The sequence below is a fragment of the Echeneis naucrates genome, chromosome 14 (assembly GCF_900963305.1).
Source record: "Echeneis naucrates chromosome 14, fEcheNa1.1, whole genome shotgun sequence".
NCBI lineage: Eukaryota > Metazoa > Chordata > Actinopteri > Carangiformes > Echeneidae > Echeneis > Echeneis naucrates.
In genome coordinates this window covers 14697574-14711849 of record NC_042524.1, presented here as the reverse complement: position 1 = coordinate 14711849, position 14276 = coordinate 14697574, and the positions used below count along the sequence as shown (strand labels likewise).

The 14276-nt window shown below is 39.4% G+C and overlaps 1 protein-coding gene across 4 annotated transcripts in view; it reads right to left on the bottom strand.

Moving 5' to 3' along the window:
• Positions 1-14276, bottom strand: part of LOC115054117 (roundabout homolog 1-like) — a 72982-nt gene that overhangs the window by 52812 nt on the left and 5894 nt on the right. For all 4 annotated transcript variants that reach the window (XM_029519143.1, XM_029519146.1, XM_029519144.1 and 1 more), the window contains exon 2: positions 1970-2296. In XM_029519143.1, coding sequence (XP_029375003.1) covers positions 1970-2296 — 327 coding nt within the window. The remainder of the gene's footprint in view (positions 1-1969; positions 2297-14276) is intronic.

Below are 14276 nucleotides of genomic sequence, written 5' to 3'. Positions count from 1 at the left end.
AAAATGACGTAGTGCACAACAGTATTTTCGAGTAGCAGCATATGAATATTGCACAGTGACCTGTGTAAAATAAGGTATTGCACAAACAATGGATTCAAGTAACACTGGATATAAATTTCGCACAGAGTCTGAGATGCAGGTTTTGTAATTCAAAAGGTGAAATGGATACCACAGGGGTGTTATTGTTCTAAAAGCTTTGTGAAAGTGTCTAGGTGGAGCTCTGCTAGCTGATGCAGCTGAGCAGAACAGCGGAATCAACAGAAAGGGTTGGGAGGCTCTGCAGTGTATGAAGGCATGACTGTGATTGTTAACCCTTATTGTCTACACCGCCTTCTTTCAGAGAATTCCTTGTTATTTTCCAGTCTGATTCCAGTGTTTATGGACTTGTAAAAGCTGAGCTCCATGGGGTCTCTCTGACCATCTGCACTTACCCTACTCTGATGGTCGTTACCCCTGACCTTTTGCTCTTTACCCTGTCAGCTTCTCCACAGGCCTCATTCCATCACTCACAACTAAACATACATACAAACACACACATACATTTGACTGCTGCGTGCAACCTGGCAGATTCCTGATGTGGACATGCTGCAGTGGGGGAGCGTTAAACTGGCAGCAGCACTCACCTGACACTTGCAGCACTACGATTCAGCGAAGAGACACTATCACCTGTTAGGAGCACACTCAGGCCTTGTTTAAAGCTGGGGACTAAAGCAGACACACAGCTGTTGCCATCTCTGACAGGTGGGTTGCATTGTGAATTGCCACCTGTCCCTCAGCCATAAAAATGACCCATACTGGTGCAAAAGTAACAAACTGAAACAGTCTTTTACCTTTGCAGATTTTGGTCCCTGTACACTGAAATCCATAAAATCAGTAGTGTTGTTAAGTGCAAAGACACCATGTGGTAAATAAATAAAAATGCATTTTCCATCCATGAAAAGCAGGTAATGATTAAAATGTAACCACTTTTTCTTCAAAAGACTATAAAGGAGATTATTTAACCTGTTCCGCCCTGACCATAAAAAGACATACCCAAAGTAAAACAAGAATTCCCCCACAATATTAAGGCTCATATGCATGTTCTCAGTGTCTTGGGACATCTAGGGACCTCAGAGAGTCTATTCCCAGTGTCAAAAATAATGTACGTTACTAGAAAAGTGGAATAAACCAAAGGAGAAATGTGATGTTTCTATCCATGCTAACAATGATTCCAGGCACACAGATGCCATTGATCCTCTTCAGCCACTCACTGACTGCACATTTACAAATTGTGATAAAAATTTTAGCAAAATGTAAAGCCTCCACACCAGGCAGACACTTAGTTTGCAACAATTTAACACTAAGTGTCTATGGTAATAACTAAATTTACTACAACTTAACTGCAACATCTACCCCCATTTGATTCAGTATCTTTTCCCCTACAGACGTGGCCGTGCCGTGGCTGGATTTCCAATCAAATAAAGCATTTCGCTCTCCTCTGCTCCTCATTTTCTATTATATGTATCGCTTCTAAACATAGACAACAACGTTCACACTAAAATATACTTTTGTGGCCCGTAGGAGCTAAACGTACCATGTCCTGTTTTACAGAATTTGATAGTGGTTGATTGTCTTGTTGATTTTTCTTTTTTTTTTTTTTTTTTGATCAGGTTTAGCAGGTTAAAGCTTATTAGAAGAAAATATTTTGCTTTTCCCATTTTCAAATAATCTGTTTACTTTCTTTGAAGCCCAATATTAAACCCGTGCTGTCGTCGTGATTGACTAGGAGACGAGAAAAAGCTTTGAAGCAGCTCTAACAACTATCTGGGTATCAAAGATAGCGTCCTGGCTTGCCTTTGCCAAAGCTTTGGCTATCTGGTAGAATTCTGTACAATTCTGTACATTTGACTGTCGTTATTTATATTTTAGATGATTTTTCCTGATGAGTGTTACAGTATTTCACACAGCAACCCACATCAAGAGAACTTACTGGCTACTTCCAGTGATGCGTTGTGACTGATCGCCTGGCCCAGATAGTTTCGGGCCACACACACATAGCTGCCATCATCGGGCTTGCTCCGTCGTCCGTGGACGATGCGCAGGAAGAAGAGGGACCCGCTGGGCAGCAGCATACGGTGGGAGCGGGGGTTGTCACGGTCCGTCTCAACGCGCTCCCCATCTTTGTACCATTCCACCGTGGGGGTTGGACGGCCCTCTGCTTTACAGTTGAGAGTGGCTGGTTCCCCTTTGGACACAATGAGGTCAGAGGGGTGTTCCACGATGCGGGGAGGGAAGTCTTCCTGGCGGAGACGAGACCCTAGAGGGTTAGAAGAGTGCAAAGCTGATTAAACCAAGATGAGAATAATTTAGAAATATATAATATTTTTCAAATTACAGATAGAGCTCTTGCTGTATATGTCAAGGAAACAGCCATAATGAAATTTATCATAGAGTCTGTACATGTAATGAAGAGTAGTACTAATAAAAACAGAAATAGCTTCCAAGGAATTAGATATGGTGCATTAATATTGCTGTGTAAGCACCTTGTATTTACAATAATCCTGTTTGACAACATAATTAGCACCTACACACATCTCGCACATGAAATATTCAGCTAGAACCTGGAGAGGCTTTGGAAATTTCAAAACAAAACGAATAAAAAAAACCACACCACATGAATTCCTCAGCAATATCTTTTGTAACAGGTCTATCCTTAAAACATTACTTTACAGAAGGATATGTAGATATAATACATAAAAAGGAGGCTTATGACTTGTTATTCGGATTATAATGTTATATATTATTTTGCTATTGTTGGCGTTCCAGTAGTTTAAATATGGTTTTACAAACATTAAAACTTCTGCTACTACAAGTAAGTATAATAAGTATCAAGTGCATATATTTTCCAGCATAGTTCATGGATGACGAGTGAAAAGAATGTGGTGGAAAATATTCAAGGGAAAAGAGAAAGGCTGCTCTTCAACAAGGGCTATCACTCTCTCCTTCATTCCACTGGAGCAACTTGTGCACATGTGTGTTCGCTCAAATGTGTGTATGTTTGTTTGTGTGTAAACTTAGTTATGTTACGTGCTCGCGACAGCCTCAAAAACCATTAAAGCAGCCGTAGAAATCCAAATCAATACCTGCAATCATAGCCATCCTAACAAGCACAAAATCACCTCTAATCCCTGATACACTCTTGAGATGCCAATCTCACTCTCCCCTCATGGTCCTTGCTCAGAAACTGTAACAATGAGTTCATCTGAGGCAGAGGACAAAGAAAACCTCCCTAATGAGAACCAGGTACACAGCTTCAATTCCTCTGCACATCTTACATTCCCTCCATGTTTTTCCGACTGCCTAACAGGGCCAAGCATGTACACTGCTGTAGCAAGCCCCTCCCCGAATCCTTTGTCGATGTTGGAGATAAAGCAGCCCTAGGTGTTACTGTTTCTCAGATTGTATCGCATTTGAAATCATCTATAATCTGAAAGTACAATGCCAAAGCAAAACTGCAACAGAACAACCAAGTACATAAAGACAGACAGACAGACAGACAGACAGACAGACAGACAGACAGACAGACAGACAGACAGACAGACAGACAGACAGACAGACAGACAGATAGACAGATAGATAGATAGATAGATAGATAGATAGATAGATAGATAGATAGATAGATAGATAGATAGATAGATAGACAGACAGACAGACAGACAGACAGACAGACAGACAGACAGATAGACAGATAGACAGATAGACAGATAGATAGACAGATAGATAGACAGATAGATAGATAGATAGACAGATAGATAGACAGATAGATAGATAGATAGATAGATAGATAGATAGATAGAGATACAGATAGAGGGAGAGGCAGGGAGTAAGGAGAAAGAGGAGATGAAGGGACTGAGATAGTAATGTCTGTCATGCATCTGCTGTTTACCTGTTTTATAGCTGTGGGAACACCTTTCTGTTCTTTCATGCTGTTACAAACACTAGCTTACACAGCCTTCAGCAGGCCTTGCTTTAATGTGCCTATGGTCCTGTAAACCAGATAATCACTATCATGCTTGACAGTGATGAGCTTCTACACTCCTGCTGCAACCAATAAATCCCACACAGACAAATGTTTACCCAGATAGAACACATCGCACACTGTGAAGTGGCTGAGGATTTAATCCACTGGTTAGTGTGGTCCACTTTTGTGTGTACACATAAATCTGCATTAACTGTATTTTCCAAAAAGCTTACACAGAAAGTCTGGAACAATAGTACTCTGATGTGCCGAAGCTTATCATTAAAAATTAAAACGTCTGCTGCCACCTGCATGCTTAGCACCCAAACCTGGACAGAAGTCTGGACAGAAGCAGTCAGGCTAAATGGATGTGGACTGCTGAGATAAACCCTCCCACTGCCAGACTGCTACATTCAGGTTTTTTCTTCTTCACTTCCATTTGCGCCCTTTGTGCCCTTCTCCTTTAATGTGGACAAGCCAGCTAAAAGGCTACAAGCTAAAGAATAGAAAAACTTACAAAAAGCTGAGTCGAGTTAATTTCCCACAAGCCTAAAGTGCTCCTTCGTACCCAGCGCTTTTTACTCATATAAAAAAATCCATTTGCCATACAGACAGGCTTTAGTTGTTCATGTTCCTTCACCATTACAAGGGAAAGTGAATAGAAATGAATCTTAACACGCACTAACGGCCATGGATCTCTGAAGCTTCAGCAAAGTCGAGCAAAATGCTAATGTTTGCATGGTTTGGCATATTAGCATCATAACATTCTGTAATATATCTGGGACTGATGGAAATATCAGTGGCTCTGAAGCTAAAGTCACTTGCTACAGCAGTGATGCACGTTAAAGTCAGGTTACATTACAGAGCTGGGCTGACAGCTGACAGACATTTTGAAGTCCCGTGAGCACATAAAACCAAACCTTTTTATTGCTTCCCCTTTGGAAACGTAAACAGCACAAAGCACCAAAAAGTAAAACCAAATCACGTAGCTGTGGGGAAAAAAAACAAAAAAACAAACAACAAAAAGGTTGAATGAAATGATAAGTAAATAATGCAGTAAATATTACCCTACAAGTACAATTTTACATACTTTCAAGACATTAACACCTAAAACAGAACAATACAAACAAGGCAGCCACTTTGGCCTTCAGACCCTGTTTACAGCACACATGTTGTTTTCCTTGTTCTTAATTGTGTTGGGCTGATGCCTAAGGGTCTGCAGCTCCCTAAGCTTCCTGGCATTACAGACAGGCAATATCAGCCCGCCACAAGTGGGCCCCCAGAAGACCAGGCTTTATCTGCAAAGGGCCAGCAGCCAGTATACGCTCAGTATGCAAAAGCATGAACACAGATGCACAATGGAGAACATACATACACACTAAAGGTCATTTGTAGCACCTGCACCCCTACAAATATATATATATATATATATATATATATTTTTTTTTTTTATTTTTTTTTTTCCCCCTCTGTCAGTCATCCCTGAGGCAGTTATGCTGTCTTGTGAAGATCTATGGAGGGAGGAGGAATGAAGAACAACAAACACAAAAGAGAAACGAGCTCGTCTGTAGTTTTGTCTCAGTGAGAAAGAAGGTGGATAGAGAGACTGTCTTCTCCAGAACTGGCGTAACTGTGTGTCTCTGGAGAATTAAACAAAAATGCGCAAGAAAAGAGTAGAAAGCCAGAGCATGATGGAACAACAAGCAAGACATTTTGTATTTTATTCAACTAGGCTTGGAGAATATGCGAAGCAGAAAAGAAAGCACGAGGATATAAATTATAGGAGAAAGGCAGGAGGAAAGAAGGAGGCAAGAGAAGGGGAGGTAGGGGTTCTAAAGCAACAAATCATGAGCGCTGAGATTGTAATAACACAATGTGACAAATATGAGTGTAATTTACTGCAGCATTGGTGGTCTACCCAATCGACCTACCCCAGAGTAATTTACAGTACAATGCAGTATATACGAAGGGAAACTACTATGATTGTTTGGATCCAAACCAAAGAAATATACAGGGAGAATATCAAATATCTTGATCAAATCAGCTTGCTATGCTTAATTCAGACATCCCGTCTACTCTGTGAGAAAAAGGACCGCATACAAAAGGACTAACACTTCAGAACAGCTGGAACATCCATGAACACACACACACCAACAATCATTCATTCATTCATTAATCTTCTACCGCTTATCTGTTTCTGGGTCACAGGGGGTGCTGGAGCCAATCCCAGCTCACACTGGGTGAAGGAGGAGTCACCCTGTACAGGTCACCAGTCCATCACAGGGCCAACACACAGAGACAGACAGAGATGAACAACCACTCACACTCAGAACTACGGACAACTTAAGAGTCACCAGTTGACCCAAACATGATGTCTTCGGACGGTGGGAGAAAACTGGAGTGCCTGGAGGAAAGCCACGCCGGCGGCCATGCTGCCCACACACCAACATATGCTCCTTAAACATCACTCCTATCAGTCTTGTAGTCTTTGGTTACAGTTTTCACCTCATATTCGCTCTCAAAACCCCTTAAATTCACATTTTAAAAATGTGCACAATAGTCTCCATGGTTTCCCAAAAGTGCGCACTAGAAAAGGAGTGGGTGACATTTATTAATGTATGCGTACTGTCACTCTTTGGTGTTGCTAACAGTTGTGTGGTACATTCAGTTCATCCGGTGACTCGGACATGAAGCCTACCTGAGTCACAGTGGTGGAAATGGTTGATCTCCACCTGTAGCACTATGGGATTACCTGTGCTCATGTGTCAGTGGCACTCTGGATGAGTAGCAGTCAGGCATGGCTAATAAAGGCAGGGTGATTTTGTGGAAGGATTAGGAGTGTGCAGTAAATGGAACAGCTATGTCTTGTTAAAGCAATCCTTTTGTTTTACTCTGGAAAAGTCATTTAGCTTTCTTTTGTGTGACCTGTGGCCTAGACCATGGATCAAAGTCTACACTTTTAATGGCGAGACAGAGCTTTACAGAAGCTTCACAGTTCGCAGCATTGCATATCTTCATAAAATGACAGCACAAGCTTGAACAGCGAGCTTTCCAACGTCACCTCCACAAGATATTGTGAGAAAGACATTAAACAACAACTGAAATACATTTTGAGACTAAAAGATCATTTGACAGAGATGCATGACATATTACAGAGGAAAAAAGACCACAGAAGAGTGCTGCAGGGAAAACAACTTGGCCTCAGTTTCATAAAAATAATGGCTTAGGTAAAAGTATCATGCAGAATGAATACAAGTGAGCAACAAGTGAGTGCTGTAAGCACTTCCATCCTAAAATATACTTCACAGACCCAGACTGGACAGCATCTGACTTTCCACCACTTTATGCAGAGCAGCCAAGTATTAGTGGGTGGTGATATGAAACCCTTTGCATCACTGCTCCAACTTTGGTATTTTAAGTGAATCTGATTGTACAGAAATGCCAGCAGAATATAAGAATATAAGGCCAAGTTGTGATAAGTGTCTATAAGTAAATACATTGTTAAATAAACTCAAAAAATTAGTCAAATTAATTAAATACTTTCAACTCACCCACCAACTAATTGCATGTGTTTTTTATACTGAGCCATAATGAACAGGAAAACATCAATAAAATAGTCATCGTTGTGTATCAGCTATAACAATTATCCCTAAATAATTCATAATTACTTAATTATGGGAAAGAGATGGTGATGACCAAACTGCTTGATGGTAGAATTGCTTTTGTTTGGTGATGCAGTCCTGATTGTAAGAGCACTGAAACACATCAAGATGCTGAAAATGCATGCAAATTTATTGTAGCGAAAAGCCCTATCATCAAACTATCATTTCACATCTTCAAATTTGTAATCCTAACAATCCTTTGTGAAGAAAATATACAAAGAATAAGGAAAATTTGTATTATCTGTTCATTTGCATTGCATTTGCATTACATTCTTAAAGCTGAGCAAACTATCCTGACTTTTGGCTATAGCTTAATTTTACTGCTAATTCTCAATAAGAAGCAAATAAGTCCATTTTAAGTTTAGATTTGAAAAAGAAAAAAAAAAAAAAAAACATTGGAAAATAACGAGTTGCTCATCTCTTAGAGACACGTATTCCAAACATACACACACACTCATACAAGTAAAACACAGGGAACCAATAAATGCCAGACATTCTTTCTCAGGCAGTATAAACTACAATTAAGTGGAACAGTTGAACACTGTCATTCACTCAATGAGGGGGAAGGAATGTGAATGCGTTTCTCTGCCTGTGTGTGGCCAGGACAAGGTGTTTGCAACCTCTGAAAAGTGCGCTACGAAACATGATCTCCGGAAATTACATTTGCACAGGCGATTTTAATGGCATGGAAGTTATGACAGTTGTGTGCCTTTCTTCTGTCACCCTTAAAACCACACAATGCACAATGTAGCAATCTCTGGAGAGGAGAGTCAAGGTCATGCACAATGATAACACCTCCTGACTGCGGCACACAGATGTTCAGCACAAGATAAGAGCTTGGGGAAAATGTAAGCGTCAGGAATACACTTCTACGATATGTAGACCAACAACTGTGTCTTTGTTAAGAAATGTGTCTAATGTTATAATTAAATCAAATAGGTTTGTCTTTAAATGTCACAGAATAGTAAAAAAAATTTTCATTACAATTTCCTTCATATATTCAAATAACTTGTTTGTCTTAGTAACTGATCACAGCTAAATATATTTTCATGTCAGTTGAATTATTCATGGCTCTCTCATGTGATAATTGTGTGAAAATATTTTTTTTTTTGTGAATTCCCTTAAGTTGCAGTCTAAATTGTATTAAAAAGACTTTAACACTTTACCAAGACCACTGTTTAAAAAAATAAATAAATAAATAAATATTTTCATGGCCATCTGTTTAATGCTCACTGGGAAGGTAACGAGTGATAACGTCCCCAGGGCAGACTCAAACCAGAACATGGTGCTGGTGGTGCACGACAAACATCTGAGCCAAGTAGGTCACCAGGACACTTCAACTGGAGAATAAATCCATCAGATTGACTATGACACACATAAGCAGCGGTTTTTGGCTTGCTAAAATAAATAAATAAACAAATAAAATTACACACTGAATAACTGAGGGCCAAAGACATTTATACCCTGAAACAAAATTCCTGAAATTTGTCCAGTAAAAGTATGTACGTGATATTCCAAGCCATGGTTAGTCAATTTACTGATGATCCCAAATTTCGGCAGACTCAATATACGCGTTTCTTTTTTTATTCTGACTAAATCCTGTAGCTACAATTTTTTGACATGGTGAACAAGTAAACTGTGGGGCAGGGTTACCTCCTGCATTTGTGATGAAATACCCATTTGGGAGAAAAACTCCCTGGAATGGCCCGCAGCCTGTATGAGAGGCTTATCCTCACTCCATTAAATGTTCAGTGGAAAGTAAAGTGGTTGTATAGACCACTGATTATCACTCAGGCAGAGCCTGAAAGTCAGACTTCCCATGAATATGGCAGACAGTGAAGTGGTAAAGAGGCTGTTTGTCATTAAAGACAAAATAAATATCCTAAATTAATCTAGTAAAATAGTTTGATTATGTTTTACTGCTCTAGTGTGCAGCGCATCCTCTCATCAGTTAGAAGTTCCAGTAATGCAGACATGCATAATGTATGTTTGACTGTCTGCAGTTTATCATGTTTCCCTCTTGTGGCTTGTAAGTTACCAAACTGTCATTTAAAACATTTTTACTAAACTAACTGAACTAATATAGTCATATTATATTAGTTTCATGCTGTGTCATAGCATGTCACAAGCTGATGTCTGCACGACCTACATTTATTTTCTGCCTTAATTGCGCCCCTGGAAGTGGCAGCACAGATGTGAACTGACTGCCACACTGTGAAGGGAGAGCACTTTGCCCTGAGCACCAAACCTATTTACAAAGCTGAAGCCTTCTCACAGGAATAAACTCATATTTCATCCTTAGGCACATTCAAATACAGAAGCCTGTTACAGACATGCCCATTAGATAATATCACAATATCATCACGACATTAAGAAACACACATAAGCCAGACTTGCCTCTCAACCGGTCTTCTAATTCTTGATAATTGTGTCTGTAATGAGGCAGAGTATGAGGCTGCAGCTCTGGACCACACTGTCACCAAAAGCAATCATGATATTATCTTAATAGGGCATAAAGACATTAATAATAGGGTACATTGAGCCGTAGGGATTAAAACTCATTTCTTTGAACAATTTTTCTGATTTCGCTGACATTGTTAACAACTGTCTTGTTGAAAGAGGAATTCACTTAGCTGAGTGATAAACTCAACTGTGAGAAGAGTACATACCCCCAGTATTAATAAACATCTAGTTGGACAACGCTCCTTCTGAGAGTTAGATAAAAGGATGACTACAATTCTCATGTGCGTCTTAAGTATAAAATTAGAGCCTAGAGACAATTAGGTTATCTTGGCATAAAGACTGAAACCAGGGCAGGCAACTGACTAAAACCCACCGCCTCTAAAGCTCACGCTGTTAGGTGTTTTTAGCTCTATGTAATAGATTTTATTTAAGCATGTTTAATAAAATGTTGAACCAAATTTCACACACTCTTGTAATGCTGCTGTTAAGCTGTATGAGCCGCCTGCCACCTGTTTGACTTATGTGTGTTTCTTGTTCACAAAAAAGGTTTTTAAATAATTAAGAACGCCGGTACAAATGACTCCCGGCCCGCAGTGTTTTGATTCACTTCTTCTTTTGATGTCCGTGAAATTGAGCTAATCAGACTTGCTCTGATTCATGAAATGTATTTAACTCAAATCAATTCATAAAATTGGAGGATGTTACTTGGGTTTCTACAAATGAACACTGACATTCTTTATGATTAAAGAACAGTCAAATGCGTTTTGTTGTTTCGTAAAACAGTTTGATCTTGAGGCAACAGTCGGTTACCCAAAAAAAAAAAAAAAAAAAAAAAAAAACAGCAGTGGGTATCTGACACACTGGTAACAATGAAGCCAAGGAACCAAATGCAAATCTTATCAAAACACAGCTGCTGCTGCTGCGGCTGATGCCACATTGTTATATGTTGCATGTGCTATGAGAAATAGTGGATTTGATAGATACAAATGAGTGTTCCTCGTGACTATCCAATCCAAGGACCATTCAAAATTTTGATGGCAATGCTTTATTCAATCATAAAGTAAAACACCTACAGCCAAGAGCTTTATTTGTAATGCACAAGAACGAAGAAAAAAGAAAAAAAAAAAACATTCTTTGACAGCATGTGTTTGGCTTCCAGACACTAACGCTATCTGCAGGGTGCAGCAATACTTTGAGTTGCAATGAAGTAGGCTAAAGCAGTGGACTGAAAAGTCAGAGTTCAACACAGCTTGTGGAACTCCATAATATCCTGACCTCTTTTTTCACAAGTAAACCTGCTGGTGTCAGTCATGTCTACTGAGCAAATATCATTCTAGCTATGTTCTTGACAAATTGCTTTTCGCTCCCATTTTGCTATGAAGGACTGAAATCTTTATGAACAGGCTTGAACTTTCCTTCCATGGAAAGATAGCCTTCAATAAGCTTTTTAGAAGGTGATTAAAGCTGCTCATCTGGCAGTTATTTGGGAATTTATCTGTATGAACAGCTTTTTCTTTGGCTCTATTTGTGCTGCTGCTGGTTTTCACACATTGGCACAGGGCTCCGTTGATTGTTGACATAAAGCATTTTGTTAAAGCTGAGCTTTCCACTTTGGTTTGCCATGTTGTTTGGATTGATTTTGAGGGTATGTGTCCAAGTCTATGCTTTCATTAAAAAAAAAAAAAGCTTTAAATGAGCTACATATCCAAAGTTAGCATACAAATATTTCCATTTACAAGACAAGAGGTTATAACACACCCTTTGAATGGCACTAACTCTTCAGGGCAGCATAGCTGCTACAGTGACTCAGTATCTAAAAATTGTCACGGGGGAGACCAGGCCCAGCTAGTTAGCATGCTAATTTCAGCAAACAAGAGGGTTGCTTTCCACTGATGGAAACAGTTCTTGGTGAATGAACGAATGCGTTTCTTCTCAACTGGTAAGTAACTGCCTGGTAACTGTTAACATTATCTAGCCAATGATAATTTATTAATTATTAATTAACTAAAGCAGCGTGTGTGTCTCAAACTGGATATTTCTGTATTGCCATAAATAAAGAATGTCCTGGGTAAAATAGTGATTGAAATGCAATTACAACCATTTGTCTGACAAGCAACTAGTATTGATGTAAATAAACCACATCCAAAAATCTGGGTGCTGTCAAGACTTGGTCCCAGTCTTGCTTGTCACAATAAAGCCAACATCTGAAGTGAGAAAACAGTGCAGGTACTTTGGATTATTGGAAGCAAAGCTCAAGTATGCTCCCTTAATTTTTCTTGCAGTGGAAAATTGCACACAATGAGAACAAAATGTGTGGAAGAATAATGACTATCGGATGTTTGCTTTTCTCTCTGTGCTCCTCCATTCAGATTCTGAAGATGGTTTAATTATAGTATTTCAAAAAGCAGTCACCAAAGGCTGCAGATGTTACAGCACCTCCTTCACACAGAACCTCAACTCTATCACTGGCCGCACTTGTTATCTTCTCATTAATCGGAGGCTTTTTTTTTTTTCCCAACCATGACAACATGGTTGTGCAAATCAAATCAGATATATTTATTGGGCGCCAAATCATCACGCTTCAAGATCATGACCACTTGGATTTCCAAAAGGGGGCTTTTGCAGAACTGTAATGATCAGATGCTGTTAGTCTTTGTATCAAAGAAACAAAACACATTCATCTTCAGTTAATCATGGTCAATAAGCAAAAATGGGTAAAGATGCTTGGAATTCAAGCCTTGAGAGCTTGTATTCCTACATCAACCTCTAGTTAATGAAGGTAACGTTAGACAGGTCCTCTCTCTGTGCAGAAAGGCCAATCCTTCAGCCATACTGGCCTGCTGATCCATCCTCTCTCCTCATCTTTCACTGAAGGCTTACTGGGATGTGTTAAAACAAGCGCCGCACTGGTTTAAATGTGACCAAATCAGGACTGTCGGAATTCATTTAATATTCATTTAATATTATATTATAATATTAATATTAGGATAAGATGCTCCTTTCAAATCTTCTTCCAAGGCATTTGATGGCTAGCCAAATTCATCTCGCTAAACAGTGACTGACTAAATCTCCCTCCGACCTCAGGAAAACCTCACACTGAAACTGTACCCCTCTTCTGATCTCATGGTCCATACTGTCTTACTGTCATTTTTGTCAAATTAACTGTTTCATTTATTTATTCATTCATTTTTACTTGATTCAAACAAAACTACAATCAGTCTACATTGTAAACTGGATACCAACAGTGCAAGGTTTAGTGTTTGTGCTAATTATGCTGTAATTGCGTTAATTAGTATATTGTCAGCCAATTATCCAATACTGCAATACTCACAGTCACTTACACCCCTGGTCTATGGCAGGCTTAGATGCATCACGGCTGTGTAGTCGTAAATTCACAACTATCAAAACCATCAGCTCCAGCCATTGCTGCTTCTCCTCTGTGAATCCCGTCCTACAGCATTTCAAATGCTACCTAATAATAGATCTGCTAATTAAAGCAATTTATTCATGTTTTGGGCTCTTCAATGAGAGATGCTCTGGTGGGAAAACAGTTCTTTATGCTGCAGTCTTTTTGTAGAGGGCTTTGAACCCTGTCAGTAATGACAGAAAGAGACATGAGACAAATGAAGGTGAGGAAAGATGAGAGGGATTGAGGAAATGGCAGAGGGATAATGTGCACCACCGAGCGTTCGCTCAAAATACAGTGCTATTATTATATTAGCAGAATCTTGGGATTGATAGTCACTCACTATAGCCTACTTGATAATATGTGAGAGAAAATCTAAGAAAGTATCTATTTTGTGTGTATATCTAAGCATGTGTGTGAGCAAGCTCCCTGAAAAGCTTATTGATACTATTGATTATTACCCGCCTGACTGGAGAGGAGATGACTCACAGAGGTATCCTTGAGAAGGATCTCTGAGGTCATACCATTACAGTGACCTTTAAAGCTGTCCTTTCAAAATATTAATCCTCCCAATTACTCTCAAACCCAAATCCTCAAGGAATAGGGCATTACTCTGAAAGCATTATAAGCACCGCAGTACTTCAATCATTGCTTTTTTCTTCCAGTTTTTCAAATAACTGTTTGCCTACTGTAAGATTACAAAGTAACACAGATTGAAATATTTAACATAATATTCAGACGGGTGTTT